This window comes from Cheilinus undulatus, linkage group 5, assembly GCF_018320785.1.
Source record: "Cheilinus undulatus linkage group 5, ASM1832078v1, whole genome shotgun sequence".
Taxonomy (NCBI): Eukaryota; Metazoa; Chordata; class Actinopteri; order Labriformes; family Labridae; genus Cheilinus; species Cheilinus undulatus.
Window position 1 is genome coordinate 44,025,785 of NC_054869.1, and position 23,430 is coordinate 44,049,214.

General features: G+C 38.2%; 1 protein-coding gene across 1 annotated transcript in view; it reads left to right on the forward strand.

The window, feature by feature from the left end:
• The first annotated feature begins 1,682 nt into the window (after positions 1-1,682).
• The window catches only part of hip1rb (huntingtin interacting protein 1 related b), a 54,305-nt gene continuing 32,557 nt past the window's right edge, over positions 1,683-23,430 (forward strand). Inside the window, exon 1 of the mRNA XM_041788184.1 lies at positions 1,683-2,146. Within this exon, the coding sequence (XP_041644118.1) occupies positions 2,054-2,146 (93 nt within the window). The 5' untranslated portion in view covers positions 1,683-2,053. The remainder of the gene's footprint in view (positions 2,147-23,430) is intronic.

Below are 23,430 nucleotides of genomic sequence, written 5' to 3' on the forward strand. Positions count from 1 at the left end.
GAGACTTCCGGTATAGATTGGATGTATGTCAGCCATCTTGTCTGCATCAAGGTACTCTTGCAAGTATCACAGAAGATTACAACTACTTCTTGAGTGGGTGAAGTTTTGATCTGAAATTTTGATTTGTTTTTGTAAACTTGAAAATTTAGGACCATAATTTTTTAAGTCATGTTGTACCAAATCTGAATTTCCCTGACACGTCTGTGATGATTTTTTTTATTTTTTTCATTTATTCAAATATTTGGAACTCAAGATTTGTCATGTGGTGTGACATAGTTATGTTTTGAGTATGAAATGTAAATACTTTTGTTTTCTTATTTGACTCATTTTGCCATTCTTATTTACCAACTTTCTTTAGATACAGCTTTTTACCTTTCTAAGTAATTTCATTTTGATTTCATTTCTTCAGTTAACAGAAAAAAACAAAACAAAACAAAACAGTAACAACCCTTAGACAAACCAAATATTTAAATTGTTTCTGAGAACTTCCAACTTGTTTTGTTTACCTGTGTTAAAAAACTGAAAAATTTGTATTTTTTCCCCCCGATTTAGTTTTTTTGTCACTTCATTTAGCATTGCACCGCATAGTATTTTGTCACACTGTATGACTAAACACATAATTTCCCATCTTTTTAAGTTACAGAAACCTTTTCTGTTAGTATTAAGAATACTTTGAAGAGTTAAATGAAGAGTATGTTTACATACAACAGCATGTCATGTAAAGTTTATGAAAATTTCTTGATGACTCTAATTTTTATTTGAAATTGGCACTTGGAACAACAAAAGACCATGCCACATTACCTACCCACTGAAAAAATTAGGGATTTTAAGCAAAACATATATTTGTATTTTGAATTTTTTTAACATTTGAAGCTTACATTTTGGTGCGTAACTTGGCTACCTATATTTAACTCACTATGCATTTAAAGCTCCACTGACTAACTTTGGATTTATGAAGATTTTTGCACCCCCTTTTGACCAAGCGGTGCCTCTCATCTCTTCTGATTTTTAAGAATAAAACACTATGAATTTTCAATGGGAAAAAGTTGTTTGTTTCTTCTTAAGGTGCTGTTAATGACCTCATTTAACACCTACCCTGTGGCAGCTAATCCAGGCATAGATTTATAGATTTTATCATATAAAAATCATCAGTCTTGTTGATAGTGGTTTTGTTTGCTTTTATGAGTCATGAAGATGCATTATTCAGTCCATTTTAAAACCAGTACAAAAAAAATTACAGGAGCTTTGTTGACATGTAATATAATGGAAAGCTTGAATTTTTAATAAACACATTTGTTAAAAAAATTACAGGAGCTTTAATATTCAGCTTTTTGCAACTTGCATATTTAAAAAGTGTCACAACTCTTTTAAGATTTCATATTTTAAACAATAAATAACCCTTGCAGGACATAAAGTTTCAGGATTTTATCTGTTAGCCTGGTCCATATTTCCAAGTTTTACAGCGGCAGAGGTCAGAAGACAGCAGCATCTCCTGATTTTAATCTGAGATTCATTTCCTGGTTCGGGATATGTCATCACTGCTCGGTTGTTATTGTAAAAACAGATGCAATCTCCGGATTATGCGAGAGGAAAAAAAAAAAAACCACTGAAATAATCCTCCTGCGTTTTGATTCATTGAAGTGACGTCACTGCTTACACCCAGACTGGAAAGCGACCAAACACAGCAGAACACCAATAAGTCACAGGGCGATGTTGTGAAGGGAAAGCTGATTTGACTCTCTTCACATGTCAGCTGGAAAAACTGACATCCGTGTGGGAGGATGTCGGTGTGAGCAGGAGGCACGCGGATGATGATGATGATGATGGTTGCCTCCACCTTGGGGGAGGATCCGTCAACGTAACGCGGCGCCAACACGCTCACTTTGCATTTGCTCTTCCTCCTCCAGCAGCGATCTCTCTCCAGCTGTAAGGACGCCGCAGTCTGGAGATGCTTCACACACATAAACTGGGCTGGAGATAATAGGAAACTGCTATTTTTGGACGTTTTTTCGTCTTTTTTTCTTGCTGAATTCGTCGTTGCTGAAATTCGAGGATGAACAGTTTAAAACAGGTGCCCACACGGGTGAGAAGCAGGCGGACTGAGGCCAACCTGGGAGCGGAGAGGGAGCATTTTGACAAACAGCAGGTAATTTTATGAGACATTTAATAATCACTGTGGGATGAAAAGCCTTACAGGCCTGCTGTGGCTGTGCTGGGTGACCGTAGCTGTCTCTGATTGAGTGTCTTGGTCACAGAGTAGCTTACCGCATAGGCCAAATTTCCACTTGACTAATTGAACCGGTGTTTCGGTTTAACGAGTGACCCTGTTAACTGGCGACTTTCAGCCATTTGTTGTCGAAGTTAAAGCAGCCGTTAAAAAGAGTCCTCGCGAATGCCTGTTTGTTTAGTTGTTCATTATTATATCAAAATGTCCTTTGCAGGTATCTTACATGGGGAAACTACACAAATAGACTAGCTTGTGCTTTCAGGGGGGGTCCTCGTTTTTAACAGCTGGTTTAACATCGACAACTACGAGCGAATTAAAAGTCCCAATTTAACAAGGTCACCGGCAGTTAGACCGAAACACAGAGGTAAAATGTGAAGAGCTCCTGTGAGAAACTTTTGATTTGTGTCGATTATGGCGCCCCCTTCTGTTGTCTTTTAACTGTTAAATATACAACTATTTTAAATTACGCTTTTTATCGCCTCCTTTTAACTGTAGGGCTGTCAATACACGAAAAGATGGACGCTTTGGACATAAATATTTTAATTAAATAACTTCCTAGAAGGGTTGAAAAAAATTCAAGGCTGTTGTACTCACGTAAAAGTACAGTGACATTAGTTAAAAGTTACTTAAGTAAAGTGAAAAGTATTGAAGTTATGTGTACTTAAAGTAGTAGATAGTTCCTGGGGCTGAACGATTTTGCAAAATAATCCTTTTTTTTCCCAATATTGTAATTGCGATTTGACGTGTAATTATGTTTTTTAGTTCCTTGTTTTATGGCATTTTCAATTAATAAACCATTCTAAATTACAACCAACACAATATTAGATTATTCATAAACTGTTCTTTCCTGTAGGCTGGGTTCATATGTTATGGAGCCTAAACATGAATTGCTTAACTTTATTGCACTACTGTGATCACAGTAGTACATTTATTGTTTGATTTGTGTTACGTAATGCCTTGTACCATCATGACAACAAGGGCTGAACAGTTTTGATAGAATATCCAACTGTGATTATTTTGACTCGTATTGCAAATGCAATGTGAATTGTATTTAAGGGAATGATCATTTTTATGTCATTCTCATTTTAAATAAAACATTTACAAAAAAAGACGTCATATTTTTTGCAAATATTGGCATTTCTTGTCAAAGGAATATTATAATTGTTGCAATTTAAAAATTGCAGTAGGACATATTAATTTAATCGAGATTTTGATTAATTGCCCAGCCTTAGAAGCTACTGAAGAGTTGTACAGTAAAATATGAACTTTCCTTATTGGAAATAAGAGCATAGGAATATGGATTCTCCACTGTGTAGTCAACAGAGGTGGAAAAAATACTAGAATATTGTACTCAGGGTAAAAATACAGTAAGACTGCGCATCCATAGCTGTCTTTTTTGTGCTGGCAGCAACCTTAATTCCAGAGCGCTTCTTGCCGGCACTTATTGTTGCTACATTACAAAAAAGTTAATTCCTGAAATGATGTGCTGATACAGGCAGCAGCTGCAGGCCTGAGAACTACCCTCGAATAAAGATGAAGAAAGACAAGTCTGTTGTTGTCAGAAGTTTGCCCCTTCTTAATTTTGATTTGCAAGTAAGGCAGAAGTGGCTTAGAGGGGCGCAGCACTGATCCTAAAGTAAACAGTTTTCAGTTGAGAGTGCTGGGGCGTATGGATGAAAATAGCTGATGCTGACGTTGTCTTTTCTACTCAGCTGAGCAATCAGAACTCTGGACTATATAGACTTTGAATTAGCGCTAAGAAAAGCTGGCTATGGACACAGGCCCTTACTCTGGTTAAACTTACTAAAGTAGAATGAGTAAGTAAAGTAAAATGACTGATTTCAAAAAGTACTCAAATTAGTCCTTTTACTATTTCGGTAAGTTGAGTAAAAGTAATTGGTTACTTTCCACCTTTTCTTGCTAGTTATTTTAACTAGTAAATTATGAATTTCATCCATTTTTGTTGAGGTTGAGGTTAAAAGTGGTAGTGATTGCCTACGTCTATTTGTTTAAATTTTCATCACGATATCAAGAGTATTGCTATCCACCTTATTTCTAGCCCCCATGATTCTTTACGTGGCATGTGGGTGCAACTTTGTGTGGCCTTTGTCAGAGTGGGACTTTGCATAGTAACGAAATACAGATCCTTCATTGAGTTGGAGGTTAAAATATCTAAACATCATCTGTTAGATACTTTATTGATCAAGAGGGAAATTAAAATTAATGTTACACCTCAAGCAGGATAATATTTTTACTCCACCTTCTACTAGAGAGGACAGAATGAATAAATTGCTTCCGGTGTTCTGCAAAACCAAGTTGTGGCATTATTTGGAGTGATTCCTAGAAACATCTCCAAACTGAAGGCAAAGTTCCATATAACAGGGGATTTTAGATACAGGCCACACAGTGGGCGTCCCAAGAAGACGACACCCCAAGAAAACCCTGTCAGCACTAAGGAACTGTTTTGTTTTGCTTAAGTTCACCTTCACTGTCAGGCCCATTTGCACTGGTGTCAGCGACATGTGCACAGCACATCATCCAATTCATCAGACGACACCAAACTTGAGTTAATAAAAGAATGAACTGTTTGGTATTGGAAAGAAGATCTGGCAAATTTTTCATGGGCACAACCCACATTCTCCGCTCTGCTGCTCATCCCACAAATGCATGTTCCTTACAAATGTGGAAATGAACAGGCTGTCCAGTGGTATAAGATTTATAACCAAGATGTATTGTTACAACAAAGGAATAATCTACCAAACACAAATTTATCTTTTGTCCTTAGTTTATAACTTACTACTTTAAGCTTGTAATAATTTTTAGCTGGATGCAGTATTTACTAAATTGAGGCTTTGCAAATGCTGCTGCTGCTGGAGCTTCAATGTGCAGAGCCTGGGTCTGTTGGAGGTTGTAGTTCTGTTTGGACTGTGATGGCCATGTGGTAGAAAAGGGAAAATAACTGGTCTGATATGGTGGGCAGTGAGAGACCTGGCATTGAGGGGAGCTGGCTCTTAAATGCTAGCAATTATCCTGTCATCAGGGCACAAGTGTCTTGTGGTTATTTCAAATTTAGATAAAGTACATTTTTAAAAGAACAATAGCTTTACATATTGCATCTATTCCTTTTTTTGTTAAGTACATTGGCAGTGTTTTTAGTGCAGCTTAGACCATGTGCAGGAGTTTACCAGCAGCTTTGAAAACTAAGAACAAATCAGTTTTTTCAAGTGAATCAAATAACTAAAAATAAACAATAAGTCATATTGCTTGTTGTCTTTTTTTTATTTTATAGCTTAATTAGACATATCAATTTTAATTTCAGTAATTTTTAACCAGTATTATTGTCCTCATAGACATCTTGTATGAAATTGAAATAAAAATCTTGCTGTTCACAGCCAGGTCAGTGTATTTAAGACTCTCCATAGCCTGTAAGGAATAAAGTGCAACTTTTACTTTACCACATTTCATCCCTCATTTTAAAACAGAGAATGAGCCCCACCAGGGGAAAGTTGTTAATTACATTAACTGAGATGTTAAATTAATAGAGATTAGACTATTTTTAGCATAGTGTAGTCCATCTTTTGTGCAGTCACGCCATTCAGTCCTTACTGAAGTGTGTCCATTGGTATCAAGCTGATCAAGTCCTTCCTGTTTGACCACTTCTTGACTCTTACAGACATTCTTTCCTGTTGTAACAGCTTCTTTGTAGTATGAAGAGCTTTAATTTTTTGTTTTTACCTTTATGGTGGACTTCTACATTTTATGCAGTTTCTTTAAAATGTGTGCACTGAAGGAATGAGGATCTTGAACAGGTGTTTTGTGTTTTTTGTCTTTTAGGTTATATTCTAGACTCATCTCATACAAAGTGAAATATTTCATGACCGTTTTGTTTTAGGAAACTCAGTCCATGTATTCACTTGGTCATTGGTTGGAGCTCCTTTTACACAAATTACTGCATCTATGTGATGTAGCATGGAGCACATCAGCCCGTGGCACTGCTGGGGTGTTATGAAGCCCTGGTTGCTCTGATAGCAGCCTTCAGCTCTTATGTATTGTTGAGTCTGGAGTCTCTATCTTTCTCTTGACATTTCCCCAGACATTCCCTGTTGGGCTCAGGTCAGACTAGCTGACTAGCCAAACACAGTAATACCGTGGCCAGTAAACCAGTATCTGGTAGAGCCCGACCGATTGATCGGCAAGCCGATTAATCAGGCCGATTATAGCGTATCACAGATTAATCAACATGGACCAATACGTAGCCGATATATTAACCCTTGGAGCCCGGAACTTGGCTAACTTTCTGGAGTCTCTGAGGACAGTGTTGTCCTATACAACAATATGTGACAGTTTATAAAAACATTGATAACTTTTGAACCGTAAGTCATAAGAACTTACTCTTTTTTCCTCTGAAAGCTGACCGTTTTGCCATTTGTTTGCTACCATCGATGTCTCTGTAGCGCTAAAGGACGCCGTTGTAGCGAGCCTGGAACTTTGGTGATTTTTTTGGGGTCTTTGGAGATTAAATCCACAGCGTTACATCCGATATTAAGCATCTTTTTATCCGTTTTTGATCCATTTTTGATCATGTACTTTGGCTTTCTTCAGTGGGCAGCCATATTTGTTTGACATGCAAAGCATTGTGGGAGTTGTGGTTGACCAGTTGCTTCTCTACTACTTAGAGGAGTAGAGACACAGGAGACGATAATAAACAATGATAAATGCAACTGTTAATTCACGTGTCCACCATTATTTAATATAAGACTGTTGGACAGCGTTTGTCATCAAAGTTGCATCTTTGTGAAATAAACAAAGATGATATAAATATAATAATTTGTGTTCCTGTACAGTATATATCCTGTGTATATCAATGTTCTTATTTCATATATCAGCCGACATATCGGATATTGGCTGATATATCGGCTGATATATGAAATAAGAACATATCGGCCAATAAATCAGATATCAGCTTTTTTAAGCCCCCGATATCGTTGTCGGCATCGACCCCAAAAATCACATATCAGTTGGGCTTTAGTATCTGGTAATTTTGGCTTCACTGTGGGCAGGTGCAAAGTCCTGCTGGAAAAGGAAATCAGAATCCCCATAAAGGCCTTCAGGCACCTTGGATTCTGTGCCTCTCTGATCTTCCTCCAGACTCTAGGACCTTGATTTCCATATGAAATGCAAAATTTACTTATATCCGAAAACAGGACTTTGGACCACTGATTTATCATCGGTCCAGTTCTTTTTCTCCTTAGCCTCAGTTAGCTCTTTACAAGGTTTCCCTAAGTTCTTGAATCTGCTTTTTTTGTCAGTCCTCTGAAGGCTGAGCTCCTTTCTGTTGCTTTTGCACCTTTTCTTCCCACACTTTTCCCTTCCAGTCATCTTCCCATGAATTTGCTTTGATACAGCCTCTGAGGACAGCCTTCTCTTTCAGCATTGATAAGATAAGATATAGATATATATACACAAGATCTTTCATACCATCAGCAATAAAACTAAATAATTCTACCATAAACAGATGAGACTCCAGACAAATGAATTTCCCTTCGGGGATTAATATAGTGATTGTATTGTATTGTATTGTATTGAAGGGTGCCAGTGATTCTCTTTTGGATATTTGTCAAGTCAGCAGTCTTCCCCATGATTGTGGTTATGTGAACTGAACCAGAATGAGAGAATAAAGGCTCAGGAAGCTTTTGCAATTAGATCGTTTCAGAATATTGTTATATTTAAAGATAGTGGATTTTTTTGGTTTTCATGAGCTGTAAGCCATAATTATCAATCTTAAAACAAAAAAGGCTTGGGATATTTCAGGTTGTATGACATAAATCTAGAATATATGGAAATGTAAGTGTATGAAGTAAATAGGGAAAAATAACTTTTACATGATGTTCTAATTTTATGAGATGCCCCTGTATTCCTCACTGCAGTCATCTAAGTTACCTATGCTCTTCACACCATTATTAGCAACAAGCATGCTGTAAAGTTTATTGGACTGCTGAGTGAATGCTTGAATCTATCAAAGACAACAGCATGCCATGGAGCTGAAATGAAGCACAAGCCCCAGTTTGACTTGGAAATATGAGACTCAGGCGAGGTTGAGTAACTAAACAAACTGTTAAACAGCTGCTTGGGAGTTCAGACATACCGCACTTTCAGTATTTTGTTATCTAACAATGGCCAAGCTTTTCTTGCTTGGGTGTATATTCCCTTATCAATGTTTTATTTGCTTTGGAAGCAGGTGGAAAGAAGTGGAGCTGAGGTGCTCAAACCTATTAATTCCTGCCTTCCATTCACCTTTATACTTTACAAAATACCCTGAAATAATCACATGTGCTGCTGCATTCATTTTCTTTTTCACAATCCTTTACTTTTGCCAAATATTTGAATCAGAAATGGCAGCAAACACGTTCAGTTTTCCATTCATCACTAGCCATTGTTGCCTCAGTAGTTTCCATGCTGTGTGAAGGATGTTTAACAGGGCATTATGTGTGTGAAGGACGAGTGTTGAAGTGTTCCAACTTATTCAGAATGGAGTGAAACTAGTCAGATTAACTGCTTTGAGTGGTTCGTCTTGTTAGTATGACCAGCAGACTGAGCGGTGTGTTCAGCTCTATGCATTGACAGGGAAACATGCAAATGGAGTGGGCAGTGTGAGGAAGAACCCCCACTTCTGGTTGGCTAATGTCTGACATTATAGCAGACACTTCACTGATCAGCATTTCACTGCAAGCAGAAGTGGGAAATAAGACATTTGTCTTTATATCCCATAGTTTGATACATACCTGTAAAGTCTGCTCCTTTTACAAAAAGCATTTAACTACTAGTCATGGCAACTTAAAATTTGTTGTCAGTGTAACTCAGGGGTACTAAACCAATGACTCTAGAGTAGTGCTGCACAATTTGGTAATAATGTGGGATTATGATTACAATAGACAATACTGATATTTGCAATTAGGATATGTTAAATAAATGGTATCATAAGTCTGCTAGCTTAGTTATCGAGGAAATGCAGAGAATAATGTGGTTTTGAATTATGCAATTGTGAGCTCAAAACTAGGGGTCGACTGATATCAGTTTTTAAGGTCGGATACTGATACCAATTATTAGTACTTCATGAGACCAGTAACCAGTATTCAGAACCAATATGTATTTATTATGGCATAGAAAATGTACTTGGTGTGGCAGAAGTGAAATTTTCTGATCAAATAAATTATGTCAAACAATTTCGCGATAACTGCATGAGAAACGAAGCAACACAGTAGAAGCAGGAAACCAGGAAGCAATGCCTAATGCTCACTGTGTCAGTGGCACCCAGTCTTAAGTCATGTGACGTATGACCAATCAGATTGTAGTGCAGACTGTGGAGAGTGAAAAAATAATGTCAGACAGGAAGACACTTTGCAGTGAGCAAAATTAATATCAAGTAGCATACAAAATACAAAACCAGAAGTTTTTACAGTTCTGCTTTCAAAATGAGATATTTTCTAAAAATACGTGTTCCTTTATAGAAAATAAAGGTCTTTCTACGAAGCGCAATCGTGGCATTCTTGTAAACTTAATGGCCTTTCTGCAGGCATTTTTTAAACCTTTCAAGTACTACTGAATACAAAATATTTGCAGCCTTTTATGCAGTAATGTAATTACACAGTGTGACATTGCAATTTATGAAAGTTGTGGCTCTTTTAAATCCTGCCTGAAAACAAAAAATAAGTTGTATGAAGAAACTCAGAAGGAAGCAGTGTTAGTAGAACTTATTCATTGCATGTCACATCAATCAGTTTGTTTCCTGACAGAGCAGGTGGTCCAAGCATATAGCCAACCTTCTTTTAACCCATGTAGTATGACCATCACGTGTCTGAGAGAGAGGGGGAGCTGGTACATCTCTAGTAAGGTAACTATTGAGCTGCGATGTCTCATGTAAAAACTGAACCTCCCCATACCTTTATTTCAATATTTCTTCTGCTGCAGCTGAAGCTGTCCTTTATACCGTCATACTTTATGGTCGTTGTAATACGTCTCATCACTAACTTGCAGAGGTTGAAAAGTTACAAGACTGAGTAAAGTACACTTACTTTGGTTAAAATGTACTTTATTAAATGTAAAAGTCTGTAAAATCACCCAATTAAAAGTTAAAAGTATTTAATTTAAAGTTTACTTAAAGACCCTGTAAAGTTAAAATAAATCTGTATTTAGGTTTGTGGTATGATAGGTCACTGCGTTATGAACCCCAGGACAAATTTCAGTCACATAAAGCATCTCCAAGTTTATAAAATTAAGCTTCAAATCATGAAAAATGAGGCAGTAAAATCTGTTCCAGGATGGTGTGGGTGTGTCTGTTGAATGAGCTGAAACCACGCCCGCTCAGGACATGGGTAGTCTGCAGCATTAACCCCCTCACTCATGGTGTCATACTTGGAAAAATATTTTCCCCTAAAAACATGAACCAATAAACAAAACATGCATAACTATAACTTTGCAATGAAACATGAACATTATAGAACGGTACAAGAGTACAAGACTGAATTCCTTTGCTCAAAATGAACCAGAAGTCCCTGCTCCAGGTGACTGCTTCCTTCCACAACATTGTAGTGTTAGAGGAGCGGGGTCATTCCCTACTATGGGCTCATGACATCGGGAGTCCACATATTGGCACCGCCCTCATGAAACCAAGCCAGGAAAGAGATGAAATGGCCTAAATCCAGAATTCAGTCTCATGTGGATCTCAGAGTTTTCACATGTTTACAGCAACCATATTCCAACATTTCTAGAGTGTTAAGATAAAAACTTTGGATTTCACTTTTCACTCTTGCAAAAATATTTTGTCGTCTATTTGCAGAGTTGAAAAGTAATGAATTACATATACTCAGATTTCTGTTATTGCAAAGCTTTTTGGAATACATTTTTGAATCAGTTATTTTACGTTTACTTCAGTATATTGGGGAAGTATTAGACTTCCTCCTACACCTTTAAACTGCATCAATTACTGAGTTAAAACAACTAAAAGTCCAAAATAAGGAGGTTCTAGCTTTCTGTCAACGGCATGAAACCAGCCAGTTGTTTGGCTTTGATTATACAGTATTGCACAGTGAGAGAATGACTCCACATTGTATCCAAAACCTGCTGTTGCATTTTCCTTTATTGTAAAAGTGTGATTTTACCTGAACAACCTGGCTTGAGATTCACATTCCCATGTTATTGCCAATAAGGGAAGATCATATTTTACTATACAACTCCTCATCAGCTACTCAGTACTCTGAGTAAACATAATACTTTTTACTTTTACTTGAGTAGATTTATTGGGCAGTAATTTTACTTCTGCTTAAGTACATTTTAACCCAAGTCACTGTAATTTTACTCAAGTGCAGCAGTACTTTATCCACCTCTGTCCATTTGACCCCTGAGAAGTGCATGGTTGAGTATAACTGGTGTGAATGATGACTAGACTCATACTGAGCTGTTGTCTGTCACATATCACTCTGCTACGCAAATGACAGCATCAGTTATGCCTTTTGTGTTCACAACACAACGCATATATTTAAACCAATGGTGATGCTGCAAAAATCTATTCTGTTGCAGAAATTTTACTGGTGACAGTTTTAATTCTGATATACCACCCACGCTTGTTTAGCTCTCACTTAATGCAACACAGATGATAAATAGAGTGCAGCACATGCCACGTTATATCTTTTACACTGCACTGAAGAAGACATCAGGTCAGATCAGTTCTTTCAGCAGTCTTTACACTTGTCTATATCCTCATGCTTTCTCTGCCTCTGATTATTTGTCATATACTGGCTATGGAGACTAAGGTGTCGAACTTGTTACTATTTGTTTTGAATAATGAATAGGTGGCCTTGGTCGTAAACTGTAATTATTATAGTACGCCTGCTTGTATATTTCTCTGTGAGAGATGTATTTCCTAGCCGTTTCTCAGTTGTGCTGATTCATCCAGCATACTGACAGAACTCTTCTTCTGCACGTCACTCTCTCCTGCATTTGCTGCTCTTGATGTCGCCCTCGATACCAAGGTGAAACGCCTCACACAGCGCCCTGTGTTTGTGTGCGTGCAGTGTTTGCTTTCCCTCGCTCCTGTTGCCTGAGAGAGCACCCAGGAGAGATGGAGGGGGATGGGAGGACTGGAGGGTAAACACAGAAAGCTACTGAGTGGGAGTAAAGAGAGTGAATTAAAAGCTCTTTAGTTAACAGGCTAATAAAAAGTCTGTTGTCTTGACACCTTTTTTAGTGAGATCTTAAGTCTGAAACTTGGACAGAACTTACGGCCCATGATACATCTGAAAGTCTGGTGTTAAGAGTGGTACAACATAACAAAGATCACGTGTAATTCCCATGCATTGTGTACACAACATGTTCTCATGATATCCCTGTGTTTTGACTGAAAATAGACCCCAATAACTTAAATCACAGAGAATTCATTATCCTATATCCTCTGCAAACATATTTGTTCTCTGACTTGTATAACAGCTTGTAATTATAAACATCATGTGAATCACAAGCTAACCGACAGGCTCTCTAATTTGGCCAAAAAAGCAGTCTGGTGACTGAGAACAGCTAATCTTTTTTTGAATACGCCCTTAATTTATAACTTCATTAAACATGAAAGTGCCGCATGAATTTGATGTCATAAGACCTGACCTACATATGTACAGCACCTATGAAAAGCATTCACCCCCTTGGATGTTTTACATTTTTATTAATTTTATGAATCAGTCATGGTCGGTGTAATTTGTCTTTTTCCAACAAAAAGAAAACGAGCAAAAAATGCATTTGATGGCAACCGACATATACAGAGTGTTGTCAATTAAACAAAAATATGTAATACAAAAAAAGTGACTGCATAAATAATCACCCCCTTTTAGTTTGTATTTAGTAGATTCAGTTACGGCACTGACTCTGTGTGGATAGGTCTCAGGTAGGCTTGCACATCTGGTCACTGCAGATTTACTCCATTCTTCTTTGCAAAACTGCTCAAACTCTGTCAGGTTGCAAGAGGATTTGGTGTGAACAATTCTTTTCAAGTCCAGCTGCAAATTCTCTATTGAATTGATGTCTATGCTTTGACTCAGCCACTCCAGAACAGTCACCTTGTTAAATTTAAACCATTCCTATGTAGCTTTCACTGTATGCTTTAGGTCAATGTTTTGCTGGAAAATAAATCTTCTCCCAAGCCGTCGTTCTCTTGCAGACTGAATGAAATTTGCCTCCAGGATTTTTCTATATTTTGCCACATTCATTTTACCTTTACAGCCCTTTCAGGGCTGGTTGTCAAGAAGTATCTCCACAGCATGATGCTGCCATAACTGCTTCACAATGGGGATGGTGTGTTTGTGGTGATGTGCAGTGTTTGGTGTCTTGTCTGATGGCCAAAAAACACCATTTTGGTCTCATCAGACTAAAGAGCTTTCTTCCACTTGACCATGGAGTCTCCCACATGCCTTTCGTTGAACTGTAGTTGAGATTTAATCTGAGTTTTCTTCAACAGTGGCTTTCTCTTTGCCACTCTCACATAAAGCTTTGACTGGGGAGCAACCTGGGCAACAGTTGTCGTATGCAGAGTCTCTCTCATCTCAGCTGCTGAAGCTTGTAACTCCTTCACAGTAGTCATAGGTGTCTTGGTGGCCTTTCTCACTAGTCTCCTTCTTGCACAGTCACTCAGTTTGTGAGGACAGCCTGATCTAGGCAGATTTACCCATGTGCCATATTCCTTCCATATGTTGATGATCAATTTAACCGAACTCCAGGGGATGTTCAATACCAGCGTCGTGAAGCCAGAAATACTGATTGATCAGTGACTGGACCTTCCAGACACACGTGTTTTTATACTACAATCAATTGGGACACATTCACTGAACACAGGTGATCCCCATTTCACTAATTTTGAGACTACGAGCACCAATTGGCTTGATCTCTTTTGAATTAGGCCAGTCACTTTAAAGGGGGTGAATATTTGCAGTCACTTATTTTACATGATGTATTTTGTTGGATTGACATTACTTAGTAGGAATCTGTTTTTACTTTGACATTAAAGCGTTTTGTTGTCATTTTCTTGTCAAAAAAGACAAATTATATTGATTTAAAAAATCAATAAAAGGTTAAAACATCCAGGGGGTTGAATAATTTTTATAGGCACTGTATGTTTATCATGGTTTTCAATAATTCTTTTCTTACGTTTTATTCAGTTTGTCAATGTCAACTAACTTCTCAAGTTCAAACCCTATTCCTTGACAAATTTTAAAAAGCATTACAACAAAACATGTTATTTTCATACGAGTTTATTGTTTTGAAGCTTTTGTCATGTAGATCTGTTGCTTAATGTGGCTTCTTTTCTCCAAAATTTTAGGTTTTTGCTTTTCAACATACGTGATATAAAAGTGTTTTTGTGTTGATTTGGCATGTGCAGATCCCACCTCCTTAGGTTTTTTTTAGCATTAGTGAACTATTTTTAGCAAAATAGGAGGAATACAGGGTGGGAGAATGTGGGCTAGGAGAATGCTTTTTTTATTTTTATAAATATTACATTTCAGGGAGGTTTTATTTGGGTTTATACAGGGTGCATCACTCTGAAGATGTCTAGTGTCTTTTCTGATTGAATGGATGTGAAAAACAAGGATAGGTATGCTGTGTTTGCTCATGAGTTTTGGCTTTATTGCTTGTGTTGATGTGGGAGAGGTAAAAAGCAGGAGGGAGCAAGGCTAAAAGAATTTAATAAAGTGCCAAGATAACTAAAAAAGTGAGTTAGAGTTGAAAAATTAGGCAATACAGGAGTACAGAACACCACGCTTTCTTTAGTTTTTTGCTTAAGGCTGGCCACAAAAGCTTGGGAATCCCCTGAATAACTGATTAAATATACATTTGTCATTACCTGAAAAATTCATCGACCAGCTTCAAAATTTCTCTTTAGACACCAAGAGGAGATGTCACTGAGACAACACTCATTAAATTTGATTGTGGGATGTATAAAACATGGAGCAGTCCCAGTAATGTCTAGTTAGAAAATGAAAAAAAGATTTAATGAAGCCCACTGTTGGAAATGCTGACTCCACCAAACATGGAAAGGCGTCCTTCTTCCCTAGGCAAACTATTATTCGCCCTCTCTCTGTCAACTCAACTGCACCTGAAATTTACAAATGCATGAGTAAATCCCTGTCCACAGCCGACAATTGTTCTGGCAGGGCAGATTTTCCATGCATAACCAAAGCATTTTAGCAATATCAGCACATCCTGAGCACTTAAACAGCCTCTCTGTCAGCCACCATGCTCTTCAGTGTCACTTACTCCCCCCTCCTAATTCTCAATAGCCAATCAAAATCAAGAAGGGGCAGGACATATGATAGCAGCTTTGTCAACAACAGTGGTGGTAGAGACATGTTGAGGGTAACGTTCCCAGATCTTCGGCTGCTGGAAAAGCCAGCACAGGATTTCTTTAGGATGTTACAAATACTACCAAGAAAAGCAGAGGTCAACTGCAACAATAAATGTAAGTGAGAGGCTCTGGAAGTCAGGTTTTTGGCACTGCCAGTTAAGGTTGCACAAAAGGACGATCCTAGATAGTGAAGAAATAGAATGTATTAATGATCAGCCAAAGCTGAGAAATCATAGAATTGGATTTTTGTTGTACATATCCATGCTCACTCTCCCCCTTACCATCTGCTTCCCGACAAAGCAGGGATTCAAGATGGAACTCATAAAAAGGACTCCTAAAAGAACTGTTTTGTGTGTTTTTCTACTCTGTCAGGATGCAAAAACAGTTATTGTACAATCTGGACAAAGTTTGACAAAGAGTCAAACATGAGAGACCAGACACAACACGTTGTTCCAATTATTTTATCCAATATATTTCTGCTCTTGCTTTTTTACCAAGTTAGTAACAAGCATTTCACCCGTCTATCTGATGCTTAACCTGTTGGAATAACGGAATCATGAGTGAAACTATTAATACTGGAGTCTTTCTTTATGGATGGAGGCGGTCGTGTCAGCGAGGTCCAGACATCGATCATAAGTGGTTTGAAAACTGCAATCCCTGATTTCCATACATTTAACAATATTAATAAATGCATTTATTGCTCATTTTGTGATTCTTACTGGTCTTTAAACAAAGCTTAAGTAACTCGTATGATATTGCACATTATGAATGCAAGCTAGTATATTAGTTTAATTAATTTTATGTAGACATAATATCATGAATATCACTGTAGGGCAGTTAACAGAGAATTAATCAAAGTATGAATATTTAGCTCCACTGACTAGGTATTCTACATGATATTGATTATTCAGCTGACTACAAGTGTATACCCCTGTGTATTTTTACTGTAAAAAAAAGTTTCTTTGCCCTGTGCATGGTTTCTGTCTTCTATATAGACTCTTAATAATATAGACTGTAAGTCAAAAGGATTGTTAATTCCTATTCATGCTGTATGTAGCCACCTCATCTCACCTTCTGTGTTTGTGAGCTGTGTTAAGTCTGTTTGTGTCCCTGTCAGCCAGATCCCCTGCAGCAGTCTGTTGAATTAAGCTGATAAGGAGCTGCAATAAGTGCTCTTGTCTTTGTGCATTACATCCAACGAAGAGCTGCTCAGGTGCAGTGTGGCTTTAACCTCAAACTCTGTGGATTTTAAAGCCCTGTGAAAGCGCTGCTAGAAGATGGAGATGACGAGGTAAACAGAGCGGTTGGAGGTATCGATGCAGACTGCAGAGTGAGTGTAAGGATACAGTAATGCTAGCTGGCAGTGGACCTTATGGCGGGCCTGGGGGATTAAACCAAGCTTTCCCTCCCTCTCACTTCTCCTCTCTGCTGCTCGGGGATTTACTGAAGCTTGAACCAGATGCAGCACTCACTTGTCCGGCTGCCACACACTCAACGGTGTCAGCATGTCTGGAAAGCTTCGCAGAAAATTCTCTGTTAGTACAAACTTTTGGATTTACCTTTGACCGTGGCACTCAGGAGATGGTATCAGTGTGTTTGTGATCTGTGTGTAGCTTGTTTACCAGGTTTTGTGTTGCGTAGAGGAGAGATTGACAGGATTTACTCAGTTTTGACACGAGACATTTTGACAAAGGGAGCGATCCAGTGAAGCATCATTCAACACAAACTTTTAAAACTGGGTGCTGAAACTGAAAACATCAGTGCCACTTTGGGCCATCTTAACATCCTTTATGGTTCGTTTTACAGTAAAAATGAGGCAGAATAGTGCTTTAGCTTGACGTGTTGGTTCCAAAGAATATGAGTAAGCTTTCTAAGTCAAGGTTGTCAAAATTTTATAGCATGTGTTTTAAAATGATGCAGTTTCAGCTGTTTTAATGATCAATATTAGGGATGTAACAAAAACTCATAATTAATCAAAAATTTGAAAAAAAATGATATAAGCAATGTAAATCAACAAGACAAAAAAATATATTGTGATACTATGTGTAAACCAATATCTTAAAAAAGGCTGCCATGCAAGATATTATCAGAACCATTTTAAGAAAATATGCATCTTTTTATCAGTAATTTGTAAGCCGTAATAATTTAAATTTAGCACAAAAAGTAAGTAAACTTGAGTTTGATAGATTATTTCCTTGTTTTAGCAATTCTTCATGGCAACTAATCGTATACTGTTAGAAAGTCTGTTTATTTCCCTTTTAAAAGGTTGTCACATCTGTAACTGACATGCATTTTCTAGATGAGCAGCAGAGCTGAGTGTAGGGGTTGTGCCCATGAAATATTGCCAAATCTCTCTGCCAGTGTGAACATTATTCTGCCGTTGGCTCTTGTTGGGTGGATTGGACGATTGAAGACAAAATGGCAATTTTAACACTTTATTCATTTAACAAACGGGAGCCTCAGTAGCCTGTAGAAGAACCACACACAGCCACAATAGCCTGGCACCTCCTCAACAAACACAACTTTTCTTACTTTGAGGTTTATGAAGGTAAAAAGGGTTATTTTGCAATTAACTGCTGGAAATTTTTAATTAAAGACTAATATTTATCCGTAAATGCATTTTAACTCTATTTTTTGATCCAGTGTTAAATGTGTTGTTAGCCCAGTAATGTGATGTCTAACTCGGTGTTTCATGTACTGGCTACTGTACTTAGGCGCTTAGGAGGACACGGACTAGCCCAGTGAGCCTAGCTGTTGTTGCTAATAAGCCTGATGTCGTGGGTCGATGAAGATGGATGTTTCTGTAAGGCTTTGCCCTCTTAAAACTTGCATGACTCCTGGCCAACTCCTGACTTTCTGAAGTCTTCCTGAAGAAACCCAGAGTAATGCTGTAACTTTGCTTTAGCCTTGCTGGCGTATGATTCATGTTACTCGGTGCAAGTACCAACTTGTTTTGGTTGAGTGAGGCGTGCGCTGCATTATGCAGTTTTATGGCTGCAATCATCTGCTGACTTTTTTGTTAACTGCACCATTGAAGATATATATATATATATATTTTAAAACTGCTGTCACAGCATCTACAGCACGTGACGATACATTACTGATTGGATATTTTGAGCACAGGCTTAGAACCTAGGGCTTGTGTTTCTGTTGCCTTGGTATATAAACTGATACATCACAGAATAAAAGATAATATTATCTAGACCTTAAAAGTGTCTTAAAATATAATTTGTTATAAATAGGTGCTTTACAAATAAAGAGTTAATGAATAGTTTTAAACTCAAAGTCTAAAGTTTCAGTTTCATGACGATGTTTAGTAATTGGTGTAGTGACAGTCTTAGTCCAGCTCAAGAGCTAACAGATGTGCTGTTTTCACATGAAATGTTAACATCAGAATTCAGTATCCAAACACTGGTCTTTATGCTGAAGATGACTGGATTTTATCATTATCACAAGATGCTTCAAACCTTGAAGATAGAAAAATGGTGGCAGTCGTATGAGTTATAGAGGTAGGGATCAGGGTAAAGTATTGTAGAAATGTTCCAACACCATTTTTTCCTTCCGGATACCGATTCCACTACCAGAGAGTTGGGTATCGGCTGATACTGTGTACCAATCAGATACCAGTGTAAACTCTCTGGACCGACTGTGCTTTGGAAGACTAGGAAATTATTTTAGCCCTACATTTGACTGAGAACATGGCTCAACAAATAGAATCGTTATACAGCCTCTCTCAGACACTTAAAGTTGATTTAAAGTTCCAAAAAGTCACCCAAGTTCCAGGCTCTCTAGAAATGCTGCTGCAAGGGATTTAAAGGCATGTATAGCATAAATGGGGCAGCACAGCCCCCATCTTTAAGAGGAAAAACCGTAAGAGGCTCCGATTTATGGTTCAAAAGTTATTTAACTTTAATAAACTGTGTCCCTTCTTGTCGTGTATAACAATGCTGGACTGAAAGGTTTTTTTTAACAAACATGTACTGAGGATAATTGGCACGCTGCTTCCAAACTTTGCTGCTGCAGTAGATCTTTTGGTTCTTCGCTGCTCTGAAAATGTTGAAGGATTTTATAAAGTTATACAAAATGGTATCAGTGCATTATTAGGCGTACTTTCAAATACCGATACCAGCATTTTAAGCAGTATGAAATATATTTCCGACACTGGTATCGAAATTGGAACAACTCTACAGTATAGTACTGTATGGTTCAGTATTGTGCAATGAGATATGATGCAGTACAGCACAATGGTTGTTAAAGGGCCTCTGATAGTGATAATATCAAAAACAGTGATTCTGCAGTAATTGATTCATTGCAAACAATAATATTATGATACATCACAATTTTTGATTGAGTGAATAATTGTATGAAAAGGTTAAGTGCAGAGTAATACATTGATTCCCTGCAGTTTGGCAGGACTTTCAACCCTTCCCTCACCTCATCTCTGAACAGGCCTAATATTGCTGTCAACTTCTTCTTTGGCCAGTTCACACATGTTTAGACTAGTTTATAAAAGCCATAGTAGGGAGTGACGAATATGTTGGATTTGCAGGGAAACCTGTTAAGAGTGGTGTATTTTTATTGAATTATACGTTTCTGGCACCAGTAAGTTGATAATTGTCTCACAGGAGTCAAGCTGATAATGGATGAATATGGATGAATTTTTGCCCATGCTTAGTTGATATCTGCTGTTTTTTGCAGTTCAGCATACTATCTGTTGATAAGGTGCTTCTGCAGTATTCAGTCCTGCCTTCCATGCCATCCTCCTCTCCATCCTCCTCCTCACTCTCTCCTTGCTCTCTGACTGACAGGCATCCTGAATGTACCATGAGCGTCTCCCTGCAGCCTCCCTGCTCAGCAGCCATCTGTTGAGGCCTCAGTGCCAGCCTCTGTGTGCCAGAGCGCGGCCCCCATCCAACCCAATCTTCTCCCCCAGCTGTCGGCCTTCCTCCTCTGAACAAACCCCTCATTGTCACACGGGCCTGCGTGCTCACCCATTGCACTCGCCCTGAGTAAACGAGGAACGAGGAGTTCATTTGCGTCAGAGGCAGGCGGGGGTGGGGGGGGGGTTGTCTTCCATTAACCAGTAAACCCCTCTCTCACTGTGAACGCCACAGGAGCCCCTCTGTGCTTTGTTGCGTGGTCATGTATGTTTTAGTGATTGTGTGTGGGAATGAGAGTGGGGAGGCTACTCCAAGGTTATTGTGATGTAGTTCGGAGGCTTTTAAAGGGTTTTATGGGATTAACTTTCCCTGAGATTGATATGTGATTATACTGCAAACAAAGATGTAACATGGGCCTAAAGCGGGGTACATGATACAAGATAACTAAGCAGATTATGGGTGTGGTTCTCCCCTTATAATTCAGGCGAACTTGAGATTTTTTTGATGATTTAAAGATTATTTTTCAAGATTTTCCTGTGGTGAAATGTGTTAAGAGTTATCCGATCTGCTCGGGAGAACACTCTGATCACTAATCCTAAATATTGCATATGCTTCTTATTTATCCTGTTGTACCAGGGGGAACCTGGAGGCTGCCAAGCACGCACTCTGTGGATTATCACATGAATAAAACAATAGCCAATCAGGAAGTGAGCCGACTGAAGACGAAAGCCAAACAACGCATCAGTTTTTACTCGCCTACAGCCTTCACTGTAAAGACAGACGTACCCTCAAGGGTTTTTAAAATCTGAACAGATTTTTTTAAATTCTAGCGACCCTACACATGACAAGTAATGACAGAAGAACAGTTTTATTCTTATAGTGTTTGATGTGCAACGAGATGTCCAACACAGCACACCCCACATTTACTGATTCATTCATCAAGGGAGGAAATTTGACTCAGAATCAGACTCATTATATTTTCATACATCTTTAACCCTTAACAGTAGTCCAAAATCTATCACTAGTTTCTCTAGTAGACTAAAGTCCCGTGAGATTTCTGGTTTTAGTAACTTTGCAAAGCAGATGCATTTGCCAGACTATATGTCTGTTTTTAGGCAAATCCATCTTGCAAAACTCCAGTCTACAACGTTTGTGCCAGACCCAAAAACTGTTCTGACCAATCAGCATCAATTGAGGAGAACAGGCAGTAGTTAGGGGCAGGGTTAAGTTGTCCCTGAAGCTGATAGGAATGACTTTATGAAATGAAGAGCGAAGAACAGCACTTAAAGCTTTTCATGGCAGCAGAAATGTTTTTGCTTTGCTGTGGACCTGCTTAAGCGTGAATTTACATTTGTCACAGGTGGGGTTAAACTGTAAGCTGCATATACAATGGCTGCTACGCTGTAGCCATTAGCTTGGATGTAGCTGTAAAAAAAGTGACAGTTTAATCAGAACTCGACCACATTTTTTTTTAAACAAGAGCAAACAGCCCATAGATTTCGACATAAGTTTTAGCCACCAACAAGCTCAGCTTTTCATTAGCTACCACAGCAAAAGCCTGTAAAGCTCAGATTACTACTGGAGCTGTACATGTCTACTACCTCATTTTGTCTTGTTGCTCTGATTGGCCCATCATGAATGTGACAGACAGAACTATCGTCCAATCACCTTCCAAGAATTTTTTGAAAAGTCACGTCCTTCCCAAACACTTTGTATGGGAGATTTCCCAGATGAATGTTAAATATAATCCATGCAATGGACAAATGAAACAGTCTATCTGGCGTACCAGGTTAGTTTTTAAGAGACTTGGATTATTGAATGAATTTGATTGTTTGTGTGCTTTGCTCCTTTGGTTATATTGTTGCTTTTCACACACTATAGGATCATATTTGCTTAGTAAATCATTATTGGTTGACAAGTGTCATGCATTTCACATTTTAAACATGTTAAGATTTATAAGTGTGAGGATGGCTTTAGCTTTTTTGAGACTTGGTACTGAAAGACCAGGGTCTCTACTGCTGTGTGCAACTTTAGTTGCATGTCATAATGATGTGTTTTGTGCAATAATATACTTGAGACCTTTTTACACATGCACAAAACTTTGTGAAACTTCAAGAAATGTTCGTGTTGGGCTACATGTGTAAACACTGACAACCAATTTTCTTTCTTTCTTTCTTTCTTTCTTTCTTTCTTGCTTTCTTTCTTGCTTTCTTTCTTGCTTTCTAAGGCTCAGTTTTAATTTCATCAACTAAAACTGACTTAAAAGTTCATTAACTACCTTTTTTTCCACAAGGAAAGCAAGATCTTTGCACACCTGAAGGATTTTTTCTTAATAATTCACACAAAATATTTTTATTTGAGCATGTACCGGTGAGCACAGATCTGACCAATCACATGCTAGATGTTGCTTATGTTAGAAGCAGACAGGCAGACAGAAGTGCAAAGACATCCTTCTTTACAACACAACATGAAGTTTGTCCCCCTTTCATAGAAAGATTTGTCAGTAGCCAGTGCTAGGGTTTTTCTTTTGTTTTTAAATCTGATATTATATAGCCAAGATTGAGACAGGCAGTAGGCAGCCTGACATATCCATGTGAACGTAAAAGCGCCGTGTACCTAGCTAGAACCATTTCAGACTAAGAGGTCTCTGCTCCAATGACACATTTGACAACAAAGTCTCTTATCTCAGACTTCAATTAGTCCACTGCATGTATTTCAGCCTGTGTGTCAGAATTCCCCCCTTCCCTGTCTGTCAAGTAAACTTTCTGCTGTGAGGATTTTGTGTGAAAGAGCAACTCTGGAAGATTTCAGTGTCAGACTCTTCTTAAAATGTATAGAAATATGTATAAGTATACAGTATGTGTAAGGACTTTCCTGTAATAAAAAAAGAGGCTGAGATTGATGTTGCTGCTGTAAAGCTTGAACTGTATGCTGGATTAATC